At 39.6% G+C, this 24,214-nt stretch overlaps 1 protein-coding gene across 1 annotated transcript; it reads right to left on the reverse strand.

The window, feature by feature from the left end:
- Positions 1 to 3,554: 3,554 nt before the first annotated feature.
- sema3e (sema domain, immunoglobulin domain (Ig), short basic domain, secreted, (semaphorin) 3E) lies at positions 3,555 to 23,733 on the reverse strand. The gene is made up of 17 exons (XM_040025553.1): positions 22,567 to 23,733; positions 14,861 to 15,021; positions 12,634 to 12,693; positions 12,232 to 12,351; positions 10,575 to 10,668; positions 10,185 to 10,301; positions 9,391 to 9,533; positions 9,192 to 9,306; positions 8,690 to 8,759; positions 8,468 to 8,612; positions 7,914 to 8,139; positions 7,601 to 7,692; positions 7,142 to 7,183; positions 6,730 to 6,899; positions 6,288 to 6,358; positions 5,874 to 6,007; positions 3,555 to 5,570 (listed from the first exon to the last, which is right to left on the reverse strand). The coding sequence occupies exons 1-17, from the start codon at positions 22,697 to 22,699 to the stop codon at positions 5,070 to 5,072; spliced, it is 2,394 nt and encodes a 797-aa protein (XP_039881487.1). The 5' UTR covers positions 22,700 to 23,733; the 3' UTR covers positions 3,555 to 5,069.
- Between the last annotated feature and the right edge of the window lie 481 nt (positions 23,734 to 24,214).

Below are 24,214 nucleotides of genomic sequence, written 5' to 3' on the forward strand. Positions count from 1 at the left end.
CTTTGCTTTATTCTCTTCACAGTTTCCCTATCTCTCTCTGACTCATTCTGCTTTCTCTGCTTTCCCTTGCCTATCAGTCGGAAAAGCCAGATGATCTACACTTCCCATCTTTCTCACTCGCTCAGCTATCCTTTCTAAGCCTCTTGTGTCTTCTGAAGTATGGGCGCTGTGGGAAACATCGCAGCTCCCATACTGATGGCTGGTAGATCCCTACCAGCCATCACATTGATGGCTGGTAGGCATCTTTATTATTCACAAAGTCATTCCTGGGATCAGAGAAAAGCACACTGACACATGAATCAGAGTGAATCCTCTTGAATGTGTAATTTGAGTTTTCATGTCTTGTATAGGTGACACATGTGCTATTGCAAGCAATATACAAAAACAAAGCCCACTCAGGGGTCAGTACAAGCTCTCTCACTTTGGTTATCTAATGTAGTGGCTGCTGGGGAAATATACTTCTATGACAGCTTTGTCATTGAGATAACACTGGGCAGCATAGCACATGTTGTCCTGTTGCTGTGTGTACAGTGTTTTTGTGTATGTCATTTTTTGTATTATCATCCATCATACAACCTCATTTCCTGAAAAGTTGTCACAATATGAAAAATTCAAATAAGACAGAATGATTTGAAAATTTTATAAACCCATATTTCATTCACAACAGAAAATAGAAAACATCACATTTTAAAATTACTATTATAAGAAGAAAAATAATGTAATTTAAAGTTTTATGGGAACAACCTGTCACAAAAAAGCTGGGACAGAGTCTTGTTTACCACTGTGTAGCATCCTCGTTTTCTTTGAAGCACGGTCTGTAAACATCTGTGAATGGAGCAAATATCTGGACTTTTGGATTTGCAGAAATGTCCCACTCTCGTCTGATATACAATTCTAACTGTCAACAGTCCAGGTTTATAGTATTTTTCATTTTGTGAAACAAATCTTTTCAGTTGGAAAGATCCGCAGGCAGGCCGGTTCAGCCCCTGGACTCTCCTAACACAAAACTGTGTCGTTATAATATACATGCATATACCTTTCAGCACTGATGTTGCCTTTCCAGATGTACAAGCTTTCACTTCCATAGCTAATAATTCATTCCCATACGTTGACAGATGCTATAAAATACAAAACAAAACCAAAATATACTAAAAAATATTATACAAGAGAGAAAACTATGAGAGCTATCTGTTCATATTTGCTGGGCACAGCACAATCAGTTGTTGCAAAAATGCACAGGGACACAACATTAAAGAGTGTTAGTACTTGTAGCAGATCATTTACCATTTGTTCATTTTCCACTGCCTGATAACCTCCCCCTTTTTTCTGTGGCATTTTCACTTGTAAACAAATACAGTGGATTCTGATGGAAGCAGTGCTGTGTGGCAACAACAAAGACAACACGGGACAACAACGGGAAGATTGCAAACAGAGGAAAAGACTGAGTATTATCCTCAACAAAGCCACGGAAGGGTACTGTTTTTATTACAGAGCCCTTTGACTGTTGGGGTCTTTGTTGGTTTACAGATTTTTGAGCACAATTAATTTGCCTCTCAATCCTAAAATGCATAATTAATATGAGTTGTTCCAGATTTAAAATTTTCTTTTCCATCTGTTTTCATCTACTCAGATGGAATCCATGTGTGGGATCAGAAGCCAAATTTAGGAGGTGAATTAAGGATTTAATTCCATAAGAAAGGAAGGCACTTTGGAGCTTAACTAAGAGAACAAGTTTCATGTAGTAGAGTATGATTTATGAGTGACCACAGGGACCACTGGTTACAGGGGCCCAAGGAACAGTGTTAAAAACTTGACAGAGAGAGAGAAAAGGATTCTTTGATGAGGAGGTGAGCTGAACTGCTTCAGAGTCTGTTGCTATGGTAGCCATGTGGAATAAATCAGCAGCATGAATTCCATTCTGAAATGCCTTCAGCACCCCACTGACTCAGGTAGACCCAGGCGGAATGTGAATGAGTCTGATGTCCCAGTATGTATTTCACTCTGGAGAATAAAAAGAACCCTGAACAGATGTTATTGGTTGCCCTAGATGTATTTTTCAGTGACGGTGACATTTTATACAGGTAAATACATACTGCACTATAATCAGTGTTGGGGGGGTAACAGAATACATGTACCGCCGTTATGTATTTAAAATACAAAATATGAGTAACTCTATTCTGTTACAGTTACCGTTTAAAAAGGTGGTATTCAGAATACAGTTACTTTGGAATACGTAACGGAATACGTTACAAAATACATTTTGGGGCATGTATTCTGTAATGTGTAGTGCAATACATTTTAAAAGTAACCTTCCCAACACTGATTATAATATAAATGTAAAAAAAAAAAAGTGGGGCTGTGGTTCATGGCCAGCCATCTCCACTTTGGTCTTAAGGACATCAAGTTCCAGAAGTTTTGTACTTTCTTCAGGTGCAGCTCGGCAAACCTGAACTATGCTACCACCTTCTTTTAATCGGGAAGCGGCCTTCTCTTGGCAACACTTCAAAACAAGCCATAGTTGTCCAGTGCAAATGGCACTTTTCTGAACTTTAACATTTGATATTTTGATTGCTGCTTACAGAGTCTGACATGTAGTTCTTTTTTGCAGTTTCTCTGAGCATCCTCAGTCTTGCTTTCTGATGAATTTGCTGGGATGTCCACTCTGGGAAGATTGACACCCGTCTTGAATGTTTTCCGCTAGTGAACAGTCTTTCTCACTGTAGAATGATGGACTTCAGATAGCTTGGAAATGGTCTCATAGCCCTTCCCAGTTTGATTAGAGGCAATAGTTGCTCCTTTAAGGTCATTGCTTTCCATTCCCTTTCCTTCCTTGGATTATGTTTGTAAATCTAAAAGCTCCAGACCAACAAACTGTCAGAACTGCTTTTCTAGAGGTGCCCACACTTAAGGACAATCAAGTGCATTTTATCATAAGCACCAGGCTGCTACTTTTTTTTTTTTTTTTACGGAAGCAGTAAGGGTGTACTCATTTTTCACACACTTCTTCTGCATGTTGGCTTAATTTTTATTAAATAATTGCACAGTGTAATATGCCATGTGTTGCTTACCAAATTTTAAGACCTACTATGCTGCTATGGACCAGGTGATTTTTATGATGCCCTGATATGTAAAACCTTAGAACTGACAGATGGTGTGCTATTATACAATAGTATACAATATACATACAGCATACAATACACATAATACTGTCGGTACATTTGGTGTGCTTTCTTTTTAATAAAATATAGGAAAATCTTGCTGTGATCATTTCAGTTGTTTTAATGTTGATATTAAAAAAAATAAGTTCTACTTGCTGAGAAATAATAGAGGTAAAATAAATATAAACATATATTATATTATAGTAGATTATTATAAAAAATATATATATATTATTATTATATATATATTTATTTTGTCTTTTTCATTTCTGTTTTAATCATATGACTACTGCATAACCACTTTCTCTATCTGTTTGTGTGCGTATGCTGTTACACACACTCGGAGTATGCGTTGCCATTATTGATTGCTTAACCACAGAGGTGACACCAGGGAAGGATGGTCCATCTTTTTTTAATGACAAGAATTTATAGGGGGGTATAGCAGACACAACATTTTATCAAGAATACTCAAGGTGAATGATAAGTGACATTAAGGCCTGACATAGAAAAGTGGATTTTTTTTTTTTATCACATACCACAAAGATCAAAACAATGTAAAAAAGAAAAGAAATAAATAATAAAGAAGAAATATGGTCCTCTGGAGTAATTACCACACGACTACGGTGTATATTTCACTGTAAGATCATTTCTTTTTGTGTCATTCCAGGATAAACTGAATATACATACCGACTCATCAGTTTTGCTAATGATATGCTTGGATAGTGACCCTATCATTTATTTGGTGTTTTTCTTCACAGAGAAATTTGGTGATGTACATTACTGTTTGTGGTAAAGCCCATCTACAGCATCACTCATGAGAAACAAAATCATAACGTGGCTTTAAAGAGTGTCAAAAGGAGGAAAGAGAAACAGTACGAGAGAAAACAGAAGGCGAACAGGTCAGGAAGCGGAGAAGGATAAATCACTTTTGGAATACACAGTTATAATTATCAGATATGCACATAAGGACCACCCTGAATTTTAGATAAATACAGCATACAATACACACAATACTGTTGGTACATTTGATCACAATAGTAGACACATAATAAATGCAGACACAGAGCAACAATGAGATCCACTACTAAGATCACATTTCATCCAATGTAAAAACTTTTAGAAGTGCTTAGATAATAATTATTTTCATCAAGGGTGCAACTGTAACAGAAACATGCCTCAAATATCCATAACAGTGGCATCACAACACGCTTTGTATTGTGGTCATTGTAACTACACACCCCAAAGCCATGACTGCAGTCTAATCAAAATAGCAATATCATAATGCTCAAATTATTTTTCATTGTTCAAAAGCAACATATTCTCCAGTTAATGACACCTAAAAAGCTAAAGTACTCAGAGAAAAAAAAACTACGAAAATAAGTTACCGTAGTAACAAATAAGGTAAAAAGGCAGTTGTTCCCTCTCATGGCACTGTAGGTGCCGTAAGAGTTTACTGGATTTTACCGTTGTATTAGAAGTAAAGCAGCCTCTGTGTGTGCTTCAATTGACAGCTGGGATGGGGTAGGCTGGATCAATCCAAGGGAGCGGATATTAACACATGTCTCTTCAGATTTGAAGCAATGTTGCTGTTGTCCATATGCTTCCAGGTCACTTTCTCCATACTGACACTTAAGTTTGTAATGTTGATCGGCGCCAAAAATAAGTTTATACGACAAAAAAAAGGCAGAGTGTTTTTTAAACAAGAGGAAACAACACAGTCAAACTACTCAGTAATAAATGTAGCTACAACAGCGAGGCAGCTTGCTACTGTTCTTTTTCTCTCTTTTTTTTTTGTACTGCTCTTGTCGAAAGCAAAGTGAAAACCTTTTACATGGTGCAAACACTGAGCGAGTCTGACCTTTAGACTGTGTGTGAGTGCATGTATGTATGTGCAGTGAGTCTCTGCTCTCCTCAGGTGTCCAAGGTGTGCCTGGGAGCTCTGTGGGAGTTCTCTCCTCCCTTTGCTTTCACTCTCTTCTCACCAGCCAGAGGAACATACTTTTTTTTAGTCTTTTTACGTTTCTTATCAGAGCACCACACTCTCTCACAGTACTCTTCCACTTTTTGAGCATCCCCATAGCCAATCAGCTGGAGGAATTCCTTGTACCACAGCCTGGAGTGGGAGCCTGATGCCAGGGATGGTGCCAGAGATTTGGGGCTGATGCTGGGGCGTGGTAGGGGACCCATGGAAGAGTGACACAAAGCCGCTGCTTTTGCCCCATCTCCATCATTGGCCATGTGGATTGCTGATTCCACCTTCTCTCCTCTGAGCACATGTAGAGTGATACGTAGCAATGTGTGCACATATCCGTGTTCCACCGTCTGACATACGTACACGCCAGCATCTGAGCCTCTTACACGTAAGAACAGCAGCCCATGTGAGGTCACAACAACTCGTTCATCACCTTGAACCTACATGAAGCAAGAGATAAAACAACTTTTTATGCCACTGATGTCATTTTATGAATTAGGTTGACAGAATGTTAGTATTTTAATAATATGCCTAACTCAGTGACTTTTTTAAAAAGATTTTTAGGAATATAACCTTTCTGACTTTCTCTACACTACTGAATTAGATGGAATGTAAGATATAAGCATTTAAATCTGTAACAATCTATGAACCTTGTCATCTAAGTAAATGTGACAACTTGTTTATCACAATAACATACTTAATACAAGTATGTTCGTAGTATTTTAAACATGCATCAGACTTACCTGATGGTTCTCCCCTCCTTTCTGGAAGAACCAAAGGACCTTGGCTTGAAGTGATCGCGGGACACATTCCAATAAAGTGCTATTGCTCTCCACCCCGTACACCAGCCTGTCTTTAGCTCTGTGCCATTTTTCATCTACACACCAATACGCACACATCATAAAACATAGTGAGGCAAGAAAAATGACATTGAGCTTCTTTGACCTTTCATTAGTTGGTAAATGTACATTGAATTGTTCATTGTTCTTTTGCTATAGCACAAGTGCACCAATCACATAGTTTTTTTTTTAAAAACGGTTTTTGCAACATGTAACCATATTTGTCTGACAACATTTTTAATATTCTAGTAAATACAGGCAAGTGGCCATGCACACCCACACAAACATGCACATCCCACAGTTCTTTTATACACTAACCATCAATTTGCAGCCCATTGCACAGCTGGACAGCGTTGCCATGGCGCACATCCTGCCGCCTGAATCGTCGGCTAAAAAGTGAGAGAGAAGCAAAAAGGGAGTAATTTTGAACATGTGATGAAAGTGCAAGCGATGGGTGAAAAGAAAGACAGAGAGAACGTGAGCGTGGGGAAAAGAGAGCAGGAAAGATGGAAAGAGGAAGAGGGTGATCAAGTGCATACTGATTGGCATTACATAACATCTGGTTGGCATGTCTCTCAGTGTCTGTGATAATGACTTGAGAAACCAGCTTCACAGCATTGTGACTTTCAGTGCAAGATCCTGAAATGGAACCCGAGGGGGTGTCTACTATTAAAGGTGCAAACAGATGATAGCTCTTGCAGACATTTGCGATAAAAAGAAAATGACTCCTGTACTGAAGGGTGTGTATATATGCTGTTACCTCCTGCTGGGGTAGACTCCAGCAGGGTAGTATCTGGAGCAGGTGATACCATCCCAGGCACAGTAGGGATCTCTGGCCAGACAACAGTCAGCACATTCTGAACCATAGAGGTCACACTGATGCAGTCTGACCTGAGCCAAACCCACTTCTGACCCAACATACAGCTGTTGCTGTGAACCAAAAAAAATGTGGCCCATTAGAATTGATTTGCAGGCTAATTAAAATGAGACTTTGCATATACATTATGTCTTTTCCTCAACCGGCAGATCTACTTAACAACGCACAGGCAATCATGCAGATCATGTCAATACAGTGTTATGCATACTGTCACAATGTTATCATCTTGTGGCTAAACAGGAGAACTGCAGAACTGCATTAGTAACACAAATAACTATTCAGATTATTGTCTTACCCTTTTAGGTGATATTAGGATCTCTCTCACTGGTGTTTTTACCTGCAAAAAAGGGAAAAACTTTACTGTTATTTAAGAATAAAGCTGAATAAGTGGTTGGTTCATTGTATGCTATTAAAAACCATAGCTGAAAGCCTCTTGTCATTCTTCTGTCCATACCAAATCAGCTCTTAATGAAAACAGCAGCAACCACTTCTTGTTGAGTAATTTTCAGATGTAACTGATCTTAGTAGAGAAGAGCTAATGTATTCATGTTATAATGAAGATCTCTCAGCTGTCAGGTTGAACAATCACACTTGTACTCTACTGATGATCGAAAGCAAGAAAATCAGCAAATCATTATCCTCTCGTGGTGTCGCTGCAGCAACTGAATTATGGTGTGGACGTATTATAATGCAGAATTCACTTGGGAACAAAGTCTACTTTGCTTTCACATTCTGGAGCAAAAAAATATGGTACCCTGAAAACTTCTAGCTCTTCCAGCAGCACCTCCTCCATAGTATCTGTGTCTTTGTTGTAGATGGTGATAAATTTAAACACCACTGAGTCATCTAACAGAAGGAGAGATAAACATTATACTTCTGCAAACAAAAGCAAACAAAAAAGTTATGTGTGAAATGGTAAGAAAATGTTGTTTTAAAACTATTTATGCAACGACTTTGTATTTGTTTTTACGGAACACCTATTAAATTTCTTTGGTGTCTTTTTTGATGAAATACTCATTACTTGCACGTTTTGCATGAATTTATGCAGTCCAGTACAGTGCCTATACCTGTGCCAATGTAAAGAACGTGGTAGTGTCCATCTTGGGCTTGGACTCTGTCAACTGCAATCTGGGTCAACTTTCTTCTGCCTGGTTCTGTCTGTAATAGGACTGGTCTATGATGTTGCGGAAGGACTGGATTATACATCACTGGGTGAGAACGCAAAAAACGCAGGACCTCATCAGGGAACTCCTTAGAGCTGGAGAAGCCACCACCGTTCACTTTACTGGCACACTGTGATGTGAGCAAATAGAGAAGAGGATGGGACAAAGATAAGCAAAGACTATTTATTGCTTCTTCACTGCATAAGTTGAAAAGAAAAAAGCTGACACGCATTAGTCATGCTCAAACTGCCCTGGCATGACCTGCTAAGGTAGCCACAACAGTGCTGACATTCACTGACACTGCTCTGCATTCTTTCAGCACTCTGTATTTTAAAGGACATCCGCTCTGAACACAGACTGGATGTATAGGAGAATAGGAGAGTGCCCTCGATAAACAATGCTGGTGAAACTGTTAATTAAATCACATAAACGTGATTTATTTCAAATTTGTGTCTCACAGATCCAGGTCGAGGATAGGGGACTCTGTCCTCATAAGGTGTCCAGTGATGCTCAGGTCTCTCTCTGAAGGCGAAAGGCCCATTGAAGGCTGCTCTGATGTCATCCATGTGATAGACACAGACTGCATAACCTTTAAACACCGTACTACAAAGAAAGGGTTCATCAGTAAATTTGATAGAGAGCGAAATTCTTTAATGAAATGCTGACATCTCATTTCTCACCTTGTTGTGCTAAAGAGGCAAAAGACTTCTGGGTTTTTCTCATCCTTGTTGTTGAGCACAAACACGTCCTCTGAAACACAAAATGTATCATTTAGATTTAGTGTGTATATTGTTGAGCACACATGAAGCTGACATTTTTTTTGTCTCTTATCATTGCCATTCTGAGTATGTTAGCATGCTGGCATTAAAATTTAGTTCAAAGTTTTAGAGAAATGTTTTTTTTTTTCATGCAGATGGTTAGATGTGTCTTTAATGCATCTTTGACATCTCCAGTAAAGCAGTGGGAGTTGTTCATTTATTCTCATGATGTCTCATTAATCACATTTTTCCCTCTAAATGGGATGGTTTGTGTGGCAAAGGCAGCAGTAATAAATGAGACATTGACACACGATGTGATGAACATCTGAAACTTGTAAATGTGGATGGGTGCGATATAAAAAGAAGAAGAAGAAAAAAGCAATCATTAGATAACGTGGCTTGTAAGGCTTTGTTGTTTCTTTACCGAGCTCATCAAAATGCGTATCGATGCCATTGGGTCCAGCCACAGAGCAGATCAGACGAGTTTTCAGGAAGGAGGTCCATCTGTTCACCAGCATCCTCTGTCCTCCTTGGTCATTCTGAGAGATAAAGGCATGTATAGGTTTTAATGTCACGGTCAGTATAAACATTTTGGTTGGATTTTGTTTCTGTAGTGTTCTCACCGCACAGACCCGTCCAATACGGGAATAAACGGCCTTGGTCACACCTTCGGCATCCATCTCTCGCTCAGTGAAGAAGAAGTAAACTTTATCATCACCTCTGTCATCATTGTCAGGTATAACTGCAGACCCAACAAATTTGGGTTCTGTAGGAAGAAGAATTAGTTGCATACAATGAAACATGAAAAAAAAAAGTGTTATATGAACATTTTTTTTAGGAAAATAAATGTGAATATATGATTTATTAAGAAAACATATAATAAATATGAAAAAATCTCAAAGCTAGTACTAATTAGCACAGTTACACTGATCAGCCACAACATTAAAACCCCTCCCACACCATAAAAATGACTTCAGTGCACCTCCTCAGGAAAAGTGTCTAACAATACAACAAAGAGTGCATGCCCCTAAACTCTGGAGGTCCAACTGAGATTGAGTACCTGTGGCACATGCCGGCGCAAGTCAGATCAAGAGGCCCTACCACACAAACTAGTGGACCCAGTGCATTTGCTGCAAATGCTCATGAGCCAAAACCACACGACACCCAGGCAGCTGGTTTTGATGTTGTGGCTAATCAGTGTATATTGACTTTAATTATGTAGTGTAAATCATGAGCATCTTTTTTAACATGATTATAAGCCTTGAAGCTATGTTTGAGAAGAAACATGTGTGCCAGATAGTTAACGTCACATTCGACACGAGTAGGAGGTCACAGTTTGCACTGCCACGCCATATGGACATATTTGCCCTTCGCATTAATAAGGACATGTTATTACAATCCTGTAATGTACACCAACCATTTAGCTGGGATCTGTCGTTTCTTTCTGTGCGTGTGTAGGTCTGGTTGTTAAGTCGACACAAAGCACCATCGTTCTCCCAGTAGTCAGTGTAGAGGCCAATATAAAGCTCTCCTCCTAATGTACACATGGACAGACACAAAGTAATAACAGTGCTATTAAAAAAAAATAACAGCAGTTTCTTTTAATATGATTAAAACGATATAAAGTATAATTATTTATTAAAATAAATTAAATAAAAAGACCACAAGGTGGCAGTGTTTACTGGCCAGAGGAGATTTACATGCTTTACCACGGAACTAAAATGAAAACATGGTCATTTCACAACTGAGCCTTTAACTTTTAACCTCAGATGGGGAGGTGTTGAGTGATAAGTTGAGCAGTTCTTACTGGATAACGCTGATGTGCAGGAACTGTTGGGGTCATATGGACTTCGTCCTCTGCCACTTGTAATGCTCTCTTCTTCAAGAGCAAACAGCCTGTCCTGAGGAAAACATGCAAACACTTTGATATATGTGTAGTTATTTTCACAGGGATTCACAAAACAGGGCCACAAACACACACTAAAGAGTTACTCCTGCGCAAAGGCTTTGACAGCACCTAAGCAAATCCCTTAAGCTGATGTGTAGAGGAATAAATCGAAAAGAACTGCAGAAAGGAAAGATCAGAAAATGATGGATTAGAATGAGGGAGGAAGATAGATGAGACAACAAGTGATGGATGACCAAATGGAGGACTTTTGTCTGGATGGGTATAACCAGCTATTCTCTACTCTTATTTCATAATGAGATCACCACTTTTACCGTTCAGATGCTAACAGCTGAAGTATGCACACACAAACAGACCCACACATGCTTACAAATACAGACCTGAACTCCCTATAAAACCACAGCTCATATGCTGTTGGCCACCAGTGATTTTAACAGTCAATGGCAGTCCAGGGGAGATGTCATATACTGCAGTGATTTATGTGCAGCCACAGAACCCTGCTGTGAGGTGGCTACCGCCCTACGCATGACTGTAACAGAAGCCAGTTCTGGGGTTAAACTCATTCATCATAAGAAGTGGCCTATCAAAACTAAATGGAAAATAGCAAAAATACATCTAATCAATATTACTTCCAGTCTGTACTCTGGTATGTAATTTGTGCTTTTATTGAAACATCTAAGTCACCTGATATTACGTTGATTGGCCATTGGTTGGCATAATCGATTTCAATAGTATCTATTAATCTTGGTTTTTCTAGTGTATACATTAATAAGATCAAAATTAAAGGTAACTAAAGACTGAATACAATCTCAAGTACTACATGCATGATTTCGGGAGGCAATTTGGCATGTAAGTTTTCTGTGCTTACATAAATCAGCCATATCTGAGTTGTGTGCTCAGCTATGAGCATTCCAATGACCTGAGTGATGACTGAGTGTGGTTCCTGCCTGGAAGCTATCCCTGGCTTGGTTGACCTACTGGACAAGTGCTGGAATGCAGGGCGGAAACCTTATTCCTTCTGCTCACTAAATTTATAAGCAGAGAGGGTCCACATGGACGCTCACATGCACAAAGCCTTATGCTCTCCAAAACCAAAGCTTTACATCTACAGCAGCATGTGCAGTGTTTTTACAGCAGAGCAGACCCAGGGCTGAAACTTTATCAAAACACTTCATGTTCATATCCATCATAAGGGGTAGGATTAAGAGTAAAGAACCTGGGATTAGTTGCTCATTTTGATGCCAGTACCTCGTTGTGAAATCCACCATTAACCAATCCAACATCTTTTTTTAGTATAAATATTGAAAGTGAATAATCAGAATGATGTAACAGAACTAAAGATCATAATTCACAATTCTGTTTGACTTTGAAGTGTCTGAAATTAAGTTTTTTAAACTTTTGGTTCCTAAAATGATTGGGTTTTTGTTTTTGTTTTTGTTTTCTGTATCTTTTACCGTTTGACCTGAGTTTGTCTTTTATGTTTGGTGTGATTGTACAGCACTTTGGTCAGCCCTAGTGGTATGGTATGGTATTGTATGGTTCTTTCTTCTGGGCTCACCTGCCATGTATGCCCAACTCTGACCGCAGCACAGATAGGGTTGAAGGCTCCTGTTCCACAGGCCAACAGATGGGTCTGGTTGTACTGTTGTAAGACCTTTATGTAGTTTGCACACTCTTGCTGTTGGAGGAATTACAAGGATGAAGGTAAAGTCGGTAGGGAGTTGTTCTTTTACACTGGGACCAAACAGTGAAAAATGGGCAATGGGAACATGCCAGGGTGTTTACTGGATCATTAATAATATTGATAAAGCATGTTCAGGTTCATAATCATATACATATCAGGCCAATAAATATTCAGCTGGTCATTAGTGCTTACTGTTAACAATAATAATAACAACAAGTTATAACAAAGAACATAACCATCTGTATATTCAGTCATATTTTATTGCAGAAGCCTTACCTTTTCCCTCCCTTTCATGAGACATTCTTCCACCTGATAGTCTGTACTGGCCCACTGGATCTGAAACGCAGCACAATTGTCCCCCCACATTTACTCTTTACACTCTTTAAATATCACACAAAAGAATTGTTATGGACACTGATGTGTCTTTTCCTGTCTTCTGTCAACGATTGATGTATCTGAGTGTGTTCTTTTTCCCTGTGTCTTCAGTTTCTCTCCCGTTTTCTCATTTCTCGGTTTGCACATCTTAAATTTGCTTCTTCTCTCTCTACCCTCATCTTAGTCCCTCCCACATGACATATAAGAAAAGAAGAAAGCAAGGAAGATCAATCGTGAAAGAGGAGTTGGAAAAGCAAGCATTTCATGCTTCAAAGCTATAATTTTAAACCACTTTGCAATTAAACCCTGCATGTGGTACATCTGCAACATATGTCCATTGTTTTGCAATAACCCCCCACTATATTTTATGATGTCTTCATGAGCATAACTGTTTCCATGACAACATATATATATATTTGCTTTTAATTTTAGGAGACTGTAAGAGAAATGTGGTAAGAATGTCAAAAAATATCTTTCTTTTTCATTATTACGCCTAGAATTCATGAAGAGTCTAAACTTTGATTATGCACTTGATCATATATCATAACCAGTGACTTCTCTCCTGCTTTTACCATGATTTATATATTTAACGTCAAGACTCTGTCATACATTGCGGGTGAAAGGGATACACCTGTTCACCATCCATGCTCATAGCTCCGCCAGCAAGACTGGAACCGGGTCTTTGTTGTTACTTAATACGCTTTTTTCATCTCCTTTGTTGTCCGTCCACCTGTCTGAGACTGAAATCAATTTCAGCACACCACGCTGAAAGATGTCTTAATTCCTAAAATGCATCTGGAGTCCAGAGCAGAGAGCAAGCTAGAAGGGAAAAAAAAATCAAAGATGAAAAGGTGTACTTTCTGTAGAAATGTTTTCACCCTCATTGTAAAAAAGAGGCATGACACATGGCTTGAATATACAAACCAAGGTGGGAGGAGAAGTTTTGAAACAACTATTCAAGTGCTATTTATATTCATTTGTTGAATGCAGTGATCATAGCATTTGTGATGATCCACTGCATGTTTAAACTTTATGAAGCTTATGTGTAAGTTCAATAAGGAAGAGCTGTAATCACTCATGTGCCTGCTTTGCTGGGTGTTCGGCTGCTTTTCTTTTTACCTGTCTACCGTTTTCCCACACTGCCAGTCTTACAACTGACATCGTTACTCTAGTCCATGGGGTGGCTGTAGCTCAGGTGGCAGAGCAGGTCAGCCACTAATCAGAAGGTCGGTGGTTCGATCCCAGGCTGCCTCCTGGCTGCATGCCAAATATGCAAGATACAAATCTGTTGCCTGTGGGGTCAGAGGGCTGGTCAGGTAACCGCCTGTTGTTGCCTAGCTGGTGGTGCCGTGCAAGCGGGTCCTTGGATGAGGGCGCACAGTGCTCCGGCTTTGAGCCCCGACATCTGTGTCAGCAGACGCTGTGGGCTACAATAGTAGCTTGACTCAGGGTTGCACAGCTGTGTGAATGACTGAATGTAGTGTGAAGTATTGTCATATTGTGCCATTCTGTGATTATAATTAAAACTAGCAGAAGTTAAGTTATAACAAAACAATTTATTGATGCCTAAGCATTGCAGTTGTGCCAAACTTCATATTTAATTGACATTGCTTTAAAATAAGGCCCTGAAGCAAGGCTGTCTCGTTATGTTAAATGCCTGTTGTTTCACTTCCTCTCTTCTTTGTCTCCTCTGCTCGCATCTCATCAGGCAATGTGAGGTGAGGATGTAGAAATTCAGAAATGAGAAAGGGGAGATGTGTTAATTGCATCCTGTCTCATTCTTATCGCCGCCTCTGTCATTCTCGAATCGTTTCCAAATGTTCCCAATTAGCCTTTGGCCTTGTCAGTCCTGCTGGTTTGTCTGTTTCTCCCACTCTCCTCTTGTCTCTATAACTTTTAAATAATTTATCTGTTTTTGTGTTCACCCCTTAACCTTACAGTGCCTGTTGTTATGTATCTCTCCAGTAAGTTTTAAAAAACGTCCTCTTTATTTATTCATTTCCATATTTAGCTCATCATTTTGAACCCATGCCGGATAAAGAAGCGTTTACATTCATTTTGGCTAGTCTATAGACTTATGGGTCTAAATATCGCAGTTGCTGACAGGAAGGAAAGAAACCAGGCTCACCCCTGCATGGTGTGTGTTAACCTGGTCCAGGCTAAGAGAGAACAGAGCATTCTTGGCACCAACATAAAGCCTCTCGTGGCCCTCATCCAGCAGCATGGTCTGGGGTTGAAGTGACACTCCATGTTTCTGGAACACCCAAGTCCTGTTCAGCTGCCAAAGCTCTATATAGACAATACAAATAAATTGATTACAATAATAAACACAGCACACATTTAGATATACTTTACATGTATGTAGCTTTTTGACTGTAGTGAAAGTCAATTTCAGCCAGACACCCTTCCTCAAGAGATTTCTAACAACTGTAGAAACCTGTGCCTAAAGTCCAACTGCTCAAGTGGCCAAGGTCATATTGCAACATGTGTTTTTGATTCATACCAACCCCATGAGAATCACAGACAGCAAAGGTTATCTTTCCATCTTATGTCTCCCTTCCCAGTGATACCTATATCTCACTTCAACAATGGTTATCATCCCTAAATCTGAAAGAAATGACAAATAAGTGATTTCTTAGAAGATGACTCTTTTTAGCTACATCTCGAAAATGCAAAAAAGCTGAAACGATTCAGAAAGTAATCTTTTGTATAATAGAAGGGTCATTTGAGTTGCACTAGGCTATGGTTTCTTGTACTGAGAGGAAGCAGTTTTGTCAGACAGGAAAGCGAACTGGCTCCTTATCAGCCATTAGTTTAGATGAGCTGCCACTCCCTGTCAGTTTTACTTTAGGTGATTTGAAATCTTATTCTAAAAAGGAGGCAGTGGACCATCACATGCATGTCATTTTATATAAACATAAACGCACCGGCAAACACAGTTTGCATCACAAATACCACCCATGCACATGCACACCTGAGATTGAGCTTGGCAGGCTGCCCCACCATACCTGCTCTCTGTAATCTTCATGAAAGGCTGGGGGAGAGGGATTTAAACTAAGTCCCAGACTTCCAGAGGCATGCACTTCCTCTGGGTTCCACTGGCCTGAAAAACCTTTCATTAACACATGATCGGTGTGGCTAAGTGCCCTCGTAAAGGAAGAAAGGGGATCTGGTGTGTGTTAATGGTGCTTTTGAGACCTTAGGTCAAGCCAACCAGACAAGCTAGAATTTGTGAAAAAAAAAACCCAAAACATTTATTCGTCCTACTTTTCATGAAAATGGTAGTTCATCTTCACACTGTACATCAAACTCCTTTTGAAAGAAGAGAAAAAAAATAATAACCTACTTAATATTACTGTACCAGCCTTTGGACTATTTAAAACAATGCTGAGGTGCCTCTACGTGCCAGGGCTGCAGGGGGTAATTGTATGATTTGTTTTTTTAGGCGCTGTATATTTTTAGTGATACTCGATCTCCAAGATAGGAGGAGAGAGTGTTTATCCTATTTTGCAGATCACTCTTGGCAACAGTACTCCACTCCGTGGAAAGTTTTATTTGTTTAAAATAGGATTAGGTATCCACAGAGGAATGGGTGATTGTGTATGTTTTGTTGCTATTAAGATTTCTGCGTTGGAGACAAGTGACAGTTTGTTTGAGTAGAATTAAATCTTTGGTGGTTAGGTGGCAGAGACGGAGAGTGGCAGTGGTGTTCTGCCAAGGCTCAGACATGCTTCCTGTAATTATCGAATCCACACACATACACATACAGACAGCCCCCACCACACATACACGGAATTCTTTCAGTTTTTGTGTCACTCACATGCAGATTTTTTTATCTCCTTAATCCCTCTGTGCTAAGCTGGACTTGCATTGAGCACAATCCTCTAACACTGGCTTTCAATCAGCTCTTTCTTTTTTCTTGTGATGTCAAATTTGCAGCTACTCACTTAGATGACTGACTTACAGGGCAATTTAAAATGATGGAATAAACAGTGTGTAAGTCAAACCCATTTTTCGATCTGCTTTTCACTTGTCTATGTCAATAAAGATGAGTTGCAGCTGATTTATATGGACACATGCACATAACAAGGCACTAAGATAGACCTGTAGGAGTCTCTCTCTCACACACACACACAAGAAGGAAAGAAAAAGAAAAGGAAATGCAAAAATGCAAGTTCTAAAAACCTATAATCACATATAAAAATGTTATAATTACAGTTGAAGTTACAGAAATACAATCAGTGGATCTTCTGATTATACAGATGCACTGAAGGATGTTTCAGAGGAGTTGTTTAAAGATTTCTCCTCTGTTATTATAAGTGCATGCCACCCCACTGGCTGAATAAAGGAATGGGGGGATTTCCACAATTCTCCACACTTCTCTCTGTCTCTCTCTCGCTCTCTCACCATCTGCAGCCAGTGACAGCTCCTTAGCCAACAGCTAAGTAGTTGGAAGGAGGAAGAGGGTGTTTCTCTACCAGCAACTTTGCCAAAGAGACACATGGCCCTACTGTGATCCCACTTCAAATGACAGACACAAAGAAAATGGACTCCCACAAGGCGCACACTTTCATCCGTTGTCTGAGGAGTGCTGATAGATGTTTAAGGAGATTTGATGTGATGAAATCAAAATAAACTTTGTCATCTCTTCTTTATCCATGTATGGAAATACTGTTTTGCTGTATGAGGGGATACAGTATGTGTATGCGTGTGTCTCCAAGTGTGCAGCAGTACTTTAGCAGCATTTCATCTATGGCCACATAAACCAAGGTAACTGCACACAGGAGATCATGGAGAAACAAAGAACATTCCCCTGGAAACTTAAAAACACAAATTAAAGTATCTATCATAATTTTGTATATTGCCAAGGACTAAGCACACATTTAACCTAAACTTGAGGTAGACAGGCTCATATTTCCAGCAAAATAAGCTTACGCATATTACACTGAGTAATGGGACTTGTGCAGGAACAGAAACAAAGAGAATTATTGAAGTGAACTGTTAAAGGGTAAAAAAAATGAGAAGGGGGTCTGTTCTCCTGAAAGCCTGAGTGAGACTGCAGAACTCCTGGGGGTGGGGTCAGGAGCAGAAGAACTGTGGTGTTATGCCATTATCGGTATACAGCCTTGTGTTTCTATATTCCCTTGTGTGAGGGGGAATGATGTCACAGAGCAAAATGAAACCCACATGGTGTGTCTGTGGAGGGTGAGACAGAGTGTGCTTCTCTGTAATGACAAGAGTGCAAGTATGTTTCCTGAATAAAAGTTATAAATTAAGATAAGACCTAAAAACCACATCAAAAGGCAAGCAGATACATACACCTCATACGTACTTCATCTCTTTGCAAGGTTTGTGAATATATCACTGTGCCGTCTTTGACTGACATGTAATTAAAGCCTGTCCCCATCTGTTACTCCTTCAGTCATATATGAAGTAGGCTATGTGGCCTCTGAGATAAAGATGAAGGACTTACCGGATAACTTGATGTATATCGGCGCTGTATGTTAAAGGACCAGAATGTGCAAACTGATTTCAATGTCAACTCCAGTACGGTGAATGCAGTACTGTCCACAAGTCTTTAGCCACACTAGCGATTTATTGAATCATACTGGATATGTGGTGTATATGGAGTTTTTCAAGACTTTTTTCAAGGTTGTGTTGAAAAATTTGCTAAGCTCTCCAACACCACTGGCTGAAATGCATCCCCAAACCATGACAGAGCATCCAATGTGCTTTACAGATGGCTGTGGACACTCACTCTTTTGAACATAATTAGTTGCATATAATTAGCTGGGGACATTAAAAACGCTTTGGATCAATATTGTGTGAAACCATTTATTACAGTTCTCCTCTCTTCTTATTTTTCCCCCCAAAAGCTGGCAGAGTGAAATAAGAGAGACCTTTCCTGTTATTTACTCTCTTTGATGCACCAGCCTACAACAAACAATATCCACAATGAATCCATCACTTTTGCCATCCTTCATCCTCCTCCCTTGTAATATCATTGCAGCTTAGACTCTACAGAGGCAAACCATTTTTGTCCTATCTATGCTTCTCTGTTACAAACTTAACTCACCTAGTCTTCATGCTCCCTTCACTGCAAAAAGGTCAGAAAGGATATTAGAGTTTCACCAGCTGCCTTCCCCTCTGGACATCTCATTAATGAACCAGAGAACACATACATAACACAATGGGTGAAAAAAATGATGGTGAGATGTACACACACAAAATGAGAATATGAGAAGGGTGATTGTAGAGGCGACTGGAGAAGGCTGAAAGATGATCCCTTTTCCTGTGCTAGCCTAAAAGGTGTGATTTACGCCACCATTCCCTTCATTTTCTAGCTGTTTGATTTAAGGTCTACAGTATGACTTGTGCTGTGACCGCGGTGCAGTGTGGTAAATGCTAATTATAGGCCTCTTCACACACAGAGGCAAGAAACATAATGGGACTCTTCACTTAACACATTATATGTAAGTAGAAAAAACAAGAAGCAAAAATCCCCATTTCTTTTGAGGCAAACACATCTAGAGTCACACTGGTGTTTTCCATCTTAGCCCCAGATGAAAGTCACCCACATATTCATCATTTCAAGATTGTAAAGTACACAGAAAAAGCTTTTTCTTGTCTGGAGTGGCACCTCTAAAATTATAGTTTCAAAGGACATGAGTAATTGCTACCTGTGCTCACAGATGCTTGCACCTCAGCTGCCTCTGCCCAAATCACACAGTTTTACAGTTTCTACTGAAGAAAGGCAATGCTAAGCACAAGCTTTGCATTTCTCAACCAGTGTATTTACTTATCTATATCTATACTGTAACTTTTTTTTTTAATAAAAAGCATGCTTTGCTCACTCATGTGAAAGAAATAGTAAATGATGAAAGTTGTTGTTTTTTGTTGTTTTTTAACTTTCTTTCTCTTGAAGTTTCCAATTGGACATAATAAAGAAAGTGCATCTGTTTATTTATATAAGCAGTCATATGCAGTATGATTTTAACCTTGCCAGAACACCTTTTTCCCCTTTATTGACTCGCTGCATTAAAATATTTTTGTTACTAAATGCTTACAGCTTTAGTGAAAATGTGTCCTTGGCAGACGACTGAGGAAATTCCTGGTCAATTTAATTATTTTAAAATGGTCAATATTTTTCTTTCTTTTTTTTACTGTTCTGTGTAGGTATCTATTATGTGGCAGGAGAAAGTGGTGTTTTAGCTTTACTAAACAAGCAATTTATTGTTCCAATTTGTTCATAAATTAAAAGCACAAGTTTCTGGGTGTGACTTTTTTTTCCAGCTGGGTCATTAGAACTATGCAAACTATGAAATCTGCTGCATCAAACTCTCGGCAGCTTAGGCCAAGTATGATGAAAGTGCTGAGGAAGCAGCAAAATACATCTAAGTCTGACCACCTGTCTGCAGCCTGTCAACATGCTAGCAGTGCAACAGCTTCATTAGCAGCAAAATTGATGGCTGTCCTAAAGGAAGAGCTCATTTCACTTCACAGTCCTGGAGAGCTGAAAAAACAACCTGCTGCCAAGCATCTTGAATGATGTAAATCCAAACTGCATGGCTCTGTGGCCGAAAATTTCAAAACAAACAGTATCTTTTTATTTTTGTTTTATGGTCAGCATATCTCGCTAATGGGGGCTTTCTGTGCTATAGTCCAAGACTTAGGGGGTTTTATTGGGCAAAAGCCCAAGCAACTGAGATGCATTAACATCTTTATGTTATTTTTAAAGTCTTTTAAATCTTTGCAGCAGAAGATTACGGTCAAACAGCACAGAGTCTGTGTTCGTAACTCGATACACCATATGATTTAGGTAACAGCTCGGAGTTAACTGGATGTGTAAGCACATGAAAGAATGAGTGGGATTAAAGTGAATTAAATGCATTTAAAGAAGTCTTCACTGGAACAGAAGTCTCGAAAAGAACATTGGGAAAAGATCAAAAAAAGAAATAGTGAATAATTCTGCCATAAAACGTGCAAAGTATGGCTCACATAAAAGCGCAGAGAGGTCCATACTATATGGCAGTAATGCCATCTTTAAAACACATGGTAATGGGCCCAGAGGAATTCAGTCTCACAAACTCTGGAAATTTGACCTGTTCATTTATTGAGCTTTCTATTGATCCCACATCATGGATCGGCCCATCTAACCAAAAGCAGAATACAAGTATTTCATTATTGATATTATAATATTTTCTTTCCCATTATTAAACCTTCGCTTAAATAGAAGAATTTAGTTTTTCTAACCTGCTTTGATACCAAATGTTATGATAATATGGTCATACTTCTAGGAATAGGTTAGTAAAACCACATCCATCTCTTTCCATCTTCCTGAACTGCATTCAAATTCTCAGCGTGTGAAGAATTTACAGAATTTATTTCGCCTGTACATGTGTCTCTCTTTGTTTATGTATATATGTGAGTTTAGGGTGTGTGCACAAAATCACTGACAGAACAGCCCATGAGGCATAAATTAGGACTTAGATGTTTTTCATTCCATAATGATAGGATCCAACTGCAGCCATTTCAAGCTCCCCTGTGCTAGCCAGAGCATGTAGCGAGAGAGAGAGAGAGGAAGAAAGAGTGCTAGGTGGTATGTCAGTGAGTGTCTCAGCTCGCCCCTTGGGCAATTAATGAACCGAAAGTAACAATCATAATTAATACCTACTTTTTGTGACTAAGCACATCAGTGGTGATTTTCTAACATTTGTTTTGGTGCGAACTTTGCCTTACTTTTCATTGTAAGTTATTGTGCTATTGCTGACACATGAGCAAAGACGAGAAAAATAACGCATGCAGTACATATCATAAAACAGCACACCCTCTTACTGATGAACCAGACTTGTCAGCTTTCATAACTGAGTCCAAACACGTATTTTTGAGTTATTGACCATCCAAATTCCACACCTATTTTCAACCATGACTAACAGGCTTATGTGAAATCATCACCTTCTGTTGCTGTAGAGATCAAAGAAACTGTGAGAAAAGGCCAGTGTTTACTCAAGAGTTTTATCTGCAAAGATAAAACCCTCATTATTGTCTAAGAGATACACAAAAATCAGTCTACATACCAGGGCATCGCAAACTCCCACACACACTTTAACTGGCACGTGCACGCACGCACGCACATTCCCGCGCACCAAGAAAAGAAATAAACAACGTTTCCATCACACCACCAGTATAGCATGAGAGAAAGCCACATTTTAGATTCTCAACCACCATGGCTGGGGCACCAAAACAAACTACAAGGAGGCTCCTTACATATCAACAGTGGGTGAAAAAAAAAGGGTGCACTTCCCAAAGTCTTCTCTGAGCCAACGCTGCGCAGTGCCAGGTTAAAACATAAATCTTCAATAAACATCTCATTACACGGTAATGATAACTAACAGCATCCTGAACTCACGTCCAAAGAATAGCACTTTTTTTAACTTCACTATTTTTTCACTGAGCATTTGATGCATCATTTCATTGCTTATGTATAACTTTATGCATATTTTCTGCAGGAAACTATAATGCTTTAAAACTGTATAAAAACTAACATTAGCTATTAAATTTTTAGTGCAGTCATCAACTATGCTACAGTGACTACTGGCAGAGAGCAGAAGTCTATTAAGTATGGACAATGATTTTGCATTATACCTGTCTCATTTCCAATTTCCAGTTATTAGTCTGTGCAGAAAAATCAAAGTGCGCTGATTAATTTTTGACAGTGTCAAAAAAATCAAATTGTCTCTATATTAATGAAGCACAGGGAGCATTTTAAATAATGCTATATAAATATTTATTGACAAAATAAATGAAAAGAAACACACATTAGATATTTCTTACCTTTGTTGGAGAGACGTATCCTTGGGTTGATGCTGTGTGCTGTGTGTGTCATGCCCAGCAGAGCAATATACAGCAGCATCAGTGAGAGATACACAGTCCGTATGCACTCTACCATCATCATTGATATAAACATTCTACATTTGCCTATTTAGAAGCCATGCAAGTCCAGAGTCTCAACGTAGCCTCCGAGGTCTTCGGAAAAAAGAAATTGCCCACAGGTGTTTGCTCAGCAGCGTTCTGCAAATACTGTTCAGTAAGATACAATCTTTAATATAACAATCCAACAAGAGCTTGCTTGGAGGTAGCAGTCCATTTTCTAATGATCAAAACAATGTGAATTGGCTCAGTGTATCTCTGCAGCTTCTATATAGCCCCTGCTTTCCCCTATAGCAGTCGACTGAAAGCTGCATCCACCCACTACCTCTGTGGACAGGGTAGTGCTTTGGGTATTATCCTTGTTTGGTTTTAGTAACCAGGGAGAAGAGAAGTCCACTTGCCACATTCACGCCGCAGTGCTCACTGTCCTCTGTCCATATGTCAGTCCGTCTGTTTTTTTTTTTGTCTGTCTGTATGAACAGCTTAGATCCACTCTTTCTGATGTGATGAATGAAAAGAAGGTAGAAAAAAAAATCAGATCTATGAATCCCACAAAGGTGTAGATGCTAATTTGTAAAACCTCAGTGTATAAGTCTATCCCAGTAGGAGGGCAGACAGGCAGATCTGGAGCTGGAGCTGGTGTGTTCTGTCTTCAGTCTGTGTTCCTCCTCTTGGGTCCACTGGAGCCAGTCATTCTCTGGACGAGAGCCCAAGCAAAGGATGAGTAGAAGAGGGGAGGAGTGGAGAGCCTCGTGCCTGACGTGCGGTCTCTCTGCACTAGGAAAGAAAGTAAAGCTCCAGCTCCTAACTCTGCTCACGCTCAGTCAGGGAGGCTCCAAACCTCAGTTGAAACCTCTGTCAGTCACTTGAGATGGTTTCTACCACAGCTACTGATCTGGGCAGAGGCCACCTGCCACAGTGTGGTGTGTTTGAGTAAAAGCCTGTGTGTGTGGTTAGAAATGGACTGAGTTTGTATCAGATAGAAGGGCTGAAAATTGCCTGCTCCTTCCTCTAAACTGCCTCAGGATCTGTTTTTCCCTCCCAGGCAGCTGGATTAAGTGCAGTGTGTCTCCCAGGCAGACTTCCCCTCCTCTAATGTCACTCTACAGACTACCCCCACTTCTTCTCTACCCTTGCTCTACTCCTTCACTACCTTCATTTGGCTCCTGCCCCTTCTGCATTAATATGGACCACAGCCAAGGTTAACTGGCACTTCTTTTCATTTTCAATTATTTCCCTCTTTGTGCTTGTTTCCATGTGGATAGTCATTACCACTGTTACCATGGGTTTCCATGTACAAGGTTCCTTTCATGAAGATTTTTCCTTTCTTGCTTAGGTTCTCTTTCTTTTTATCTTCCTCCCCATCCATCAAACTCATCAGTTCTTTAAAACCTTGTTATTAGTGTATGCTGCACCGTCTTCTCTGATTTATCCTACCAGGACTTTTGTTTCTGTAGTCTGTCTAAAGTTAATTTCTATCCCAGGTTCCCGCAGCCCTTGTGTATCTGTTACGGTGTTTAAGTTGAGGTATCCAGGTCTTGTCAGCATTGTG

This window comes from Simochromis diagramma, unplaced genomic scaffold (genome assembly GCF_900408965.1).
Source record: "Simochromis diagramma unplaced genomic scaffold, fSimDia1.1 OVJJ01000293.1, whole genome shotgun sequence".
NCBI classification, from domain to species: Eukaryota; Metazoa; Chordata; class Actinopteri; order Cichliformes; family Cichlidae; genus Simochromis; species Simochromis diagramma.

What these genes read in the sequence shown, in the direction of transcription:
- sema3e (XM_040025553.1), bottom strand. Translation starts at nt 22,699, where the DNA reads ATGTTTATATCAATGATGATGGTAGAGTGCATACGGACTGTGTATCTC. An exon ending in GATACGTCTCTCCAACAAAG is followed by an intron (nt 15,022 to 22,566) that starts GTAAGAAATATC and finishes TTGTCTATATAG; the next exon opens with AGCTTTGGCAGCTGAACAGG. An exon ending in GTATTGGACGGGTCTGTGCG is followed by an intron (nt 9,307 to 9,390) that starts GTGAGAACACTA and finishes TTTATCTCTCAG; the next exon opens with AATGACCAAGGAGGACAGAG.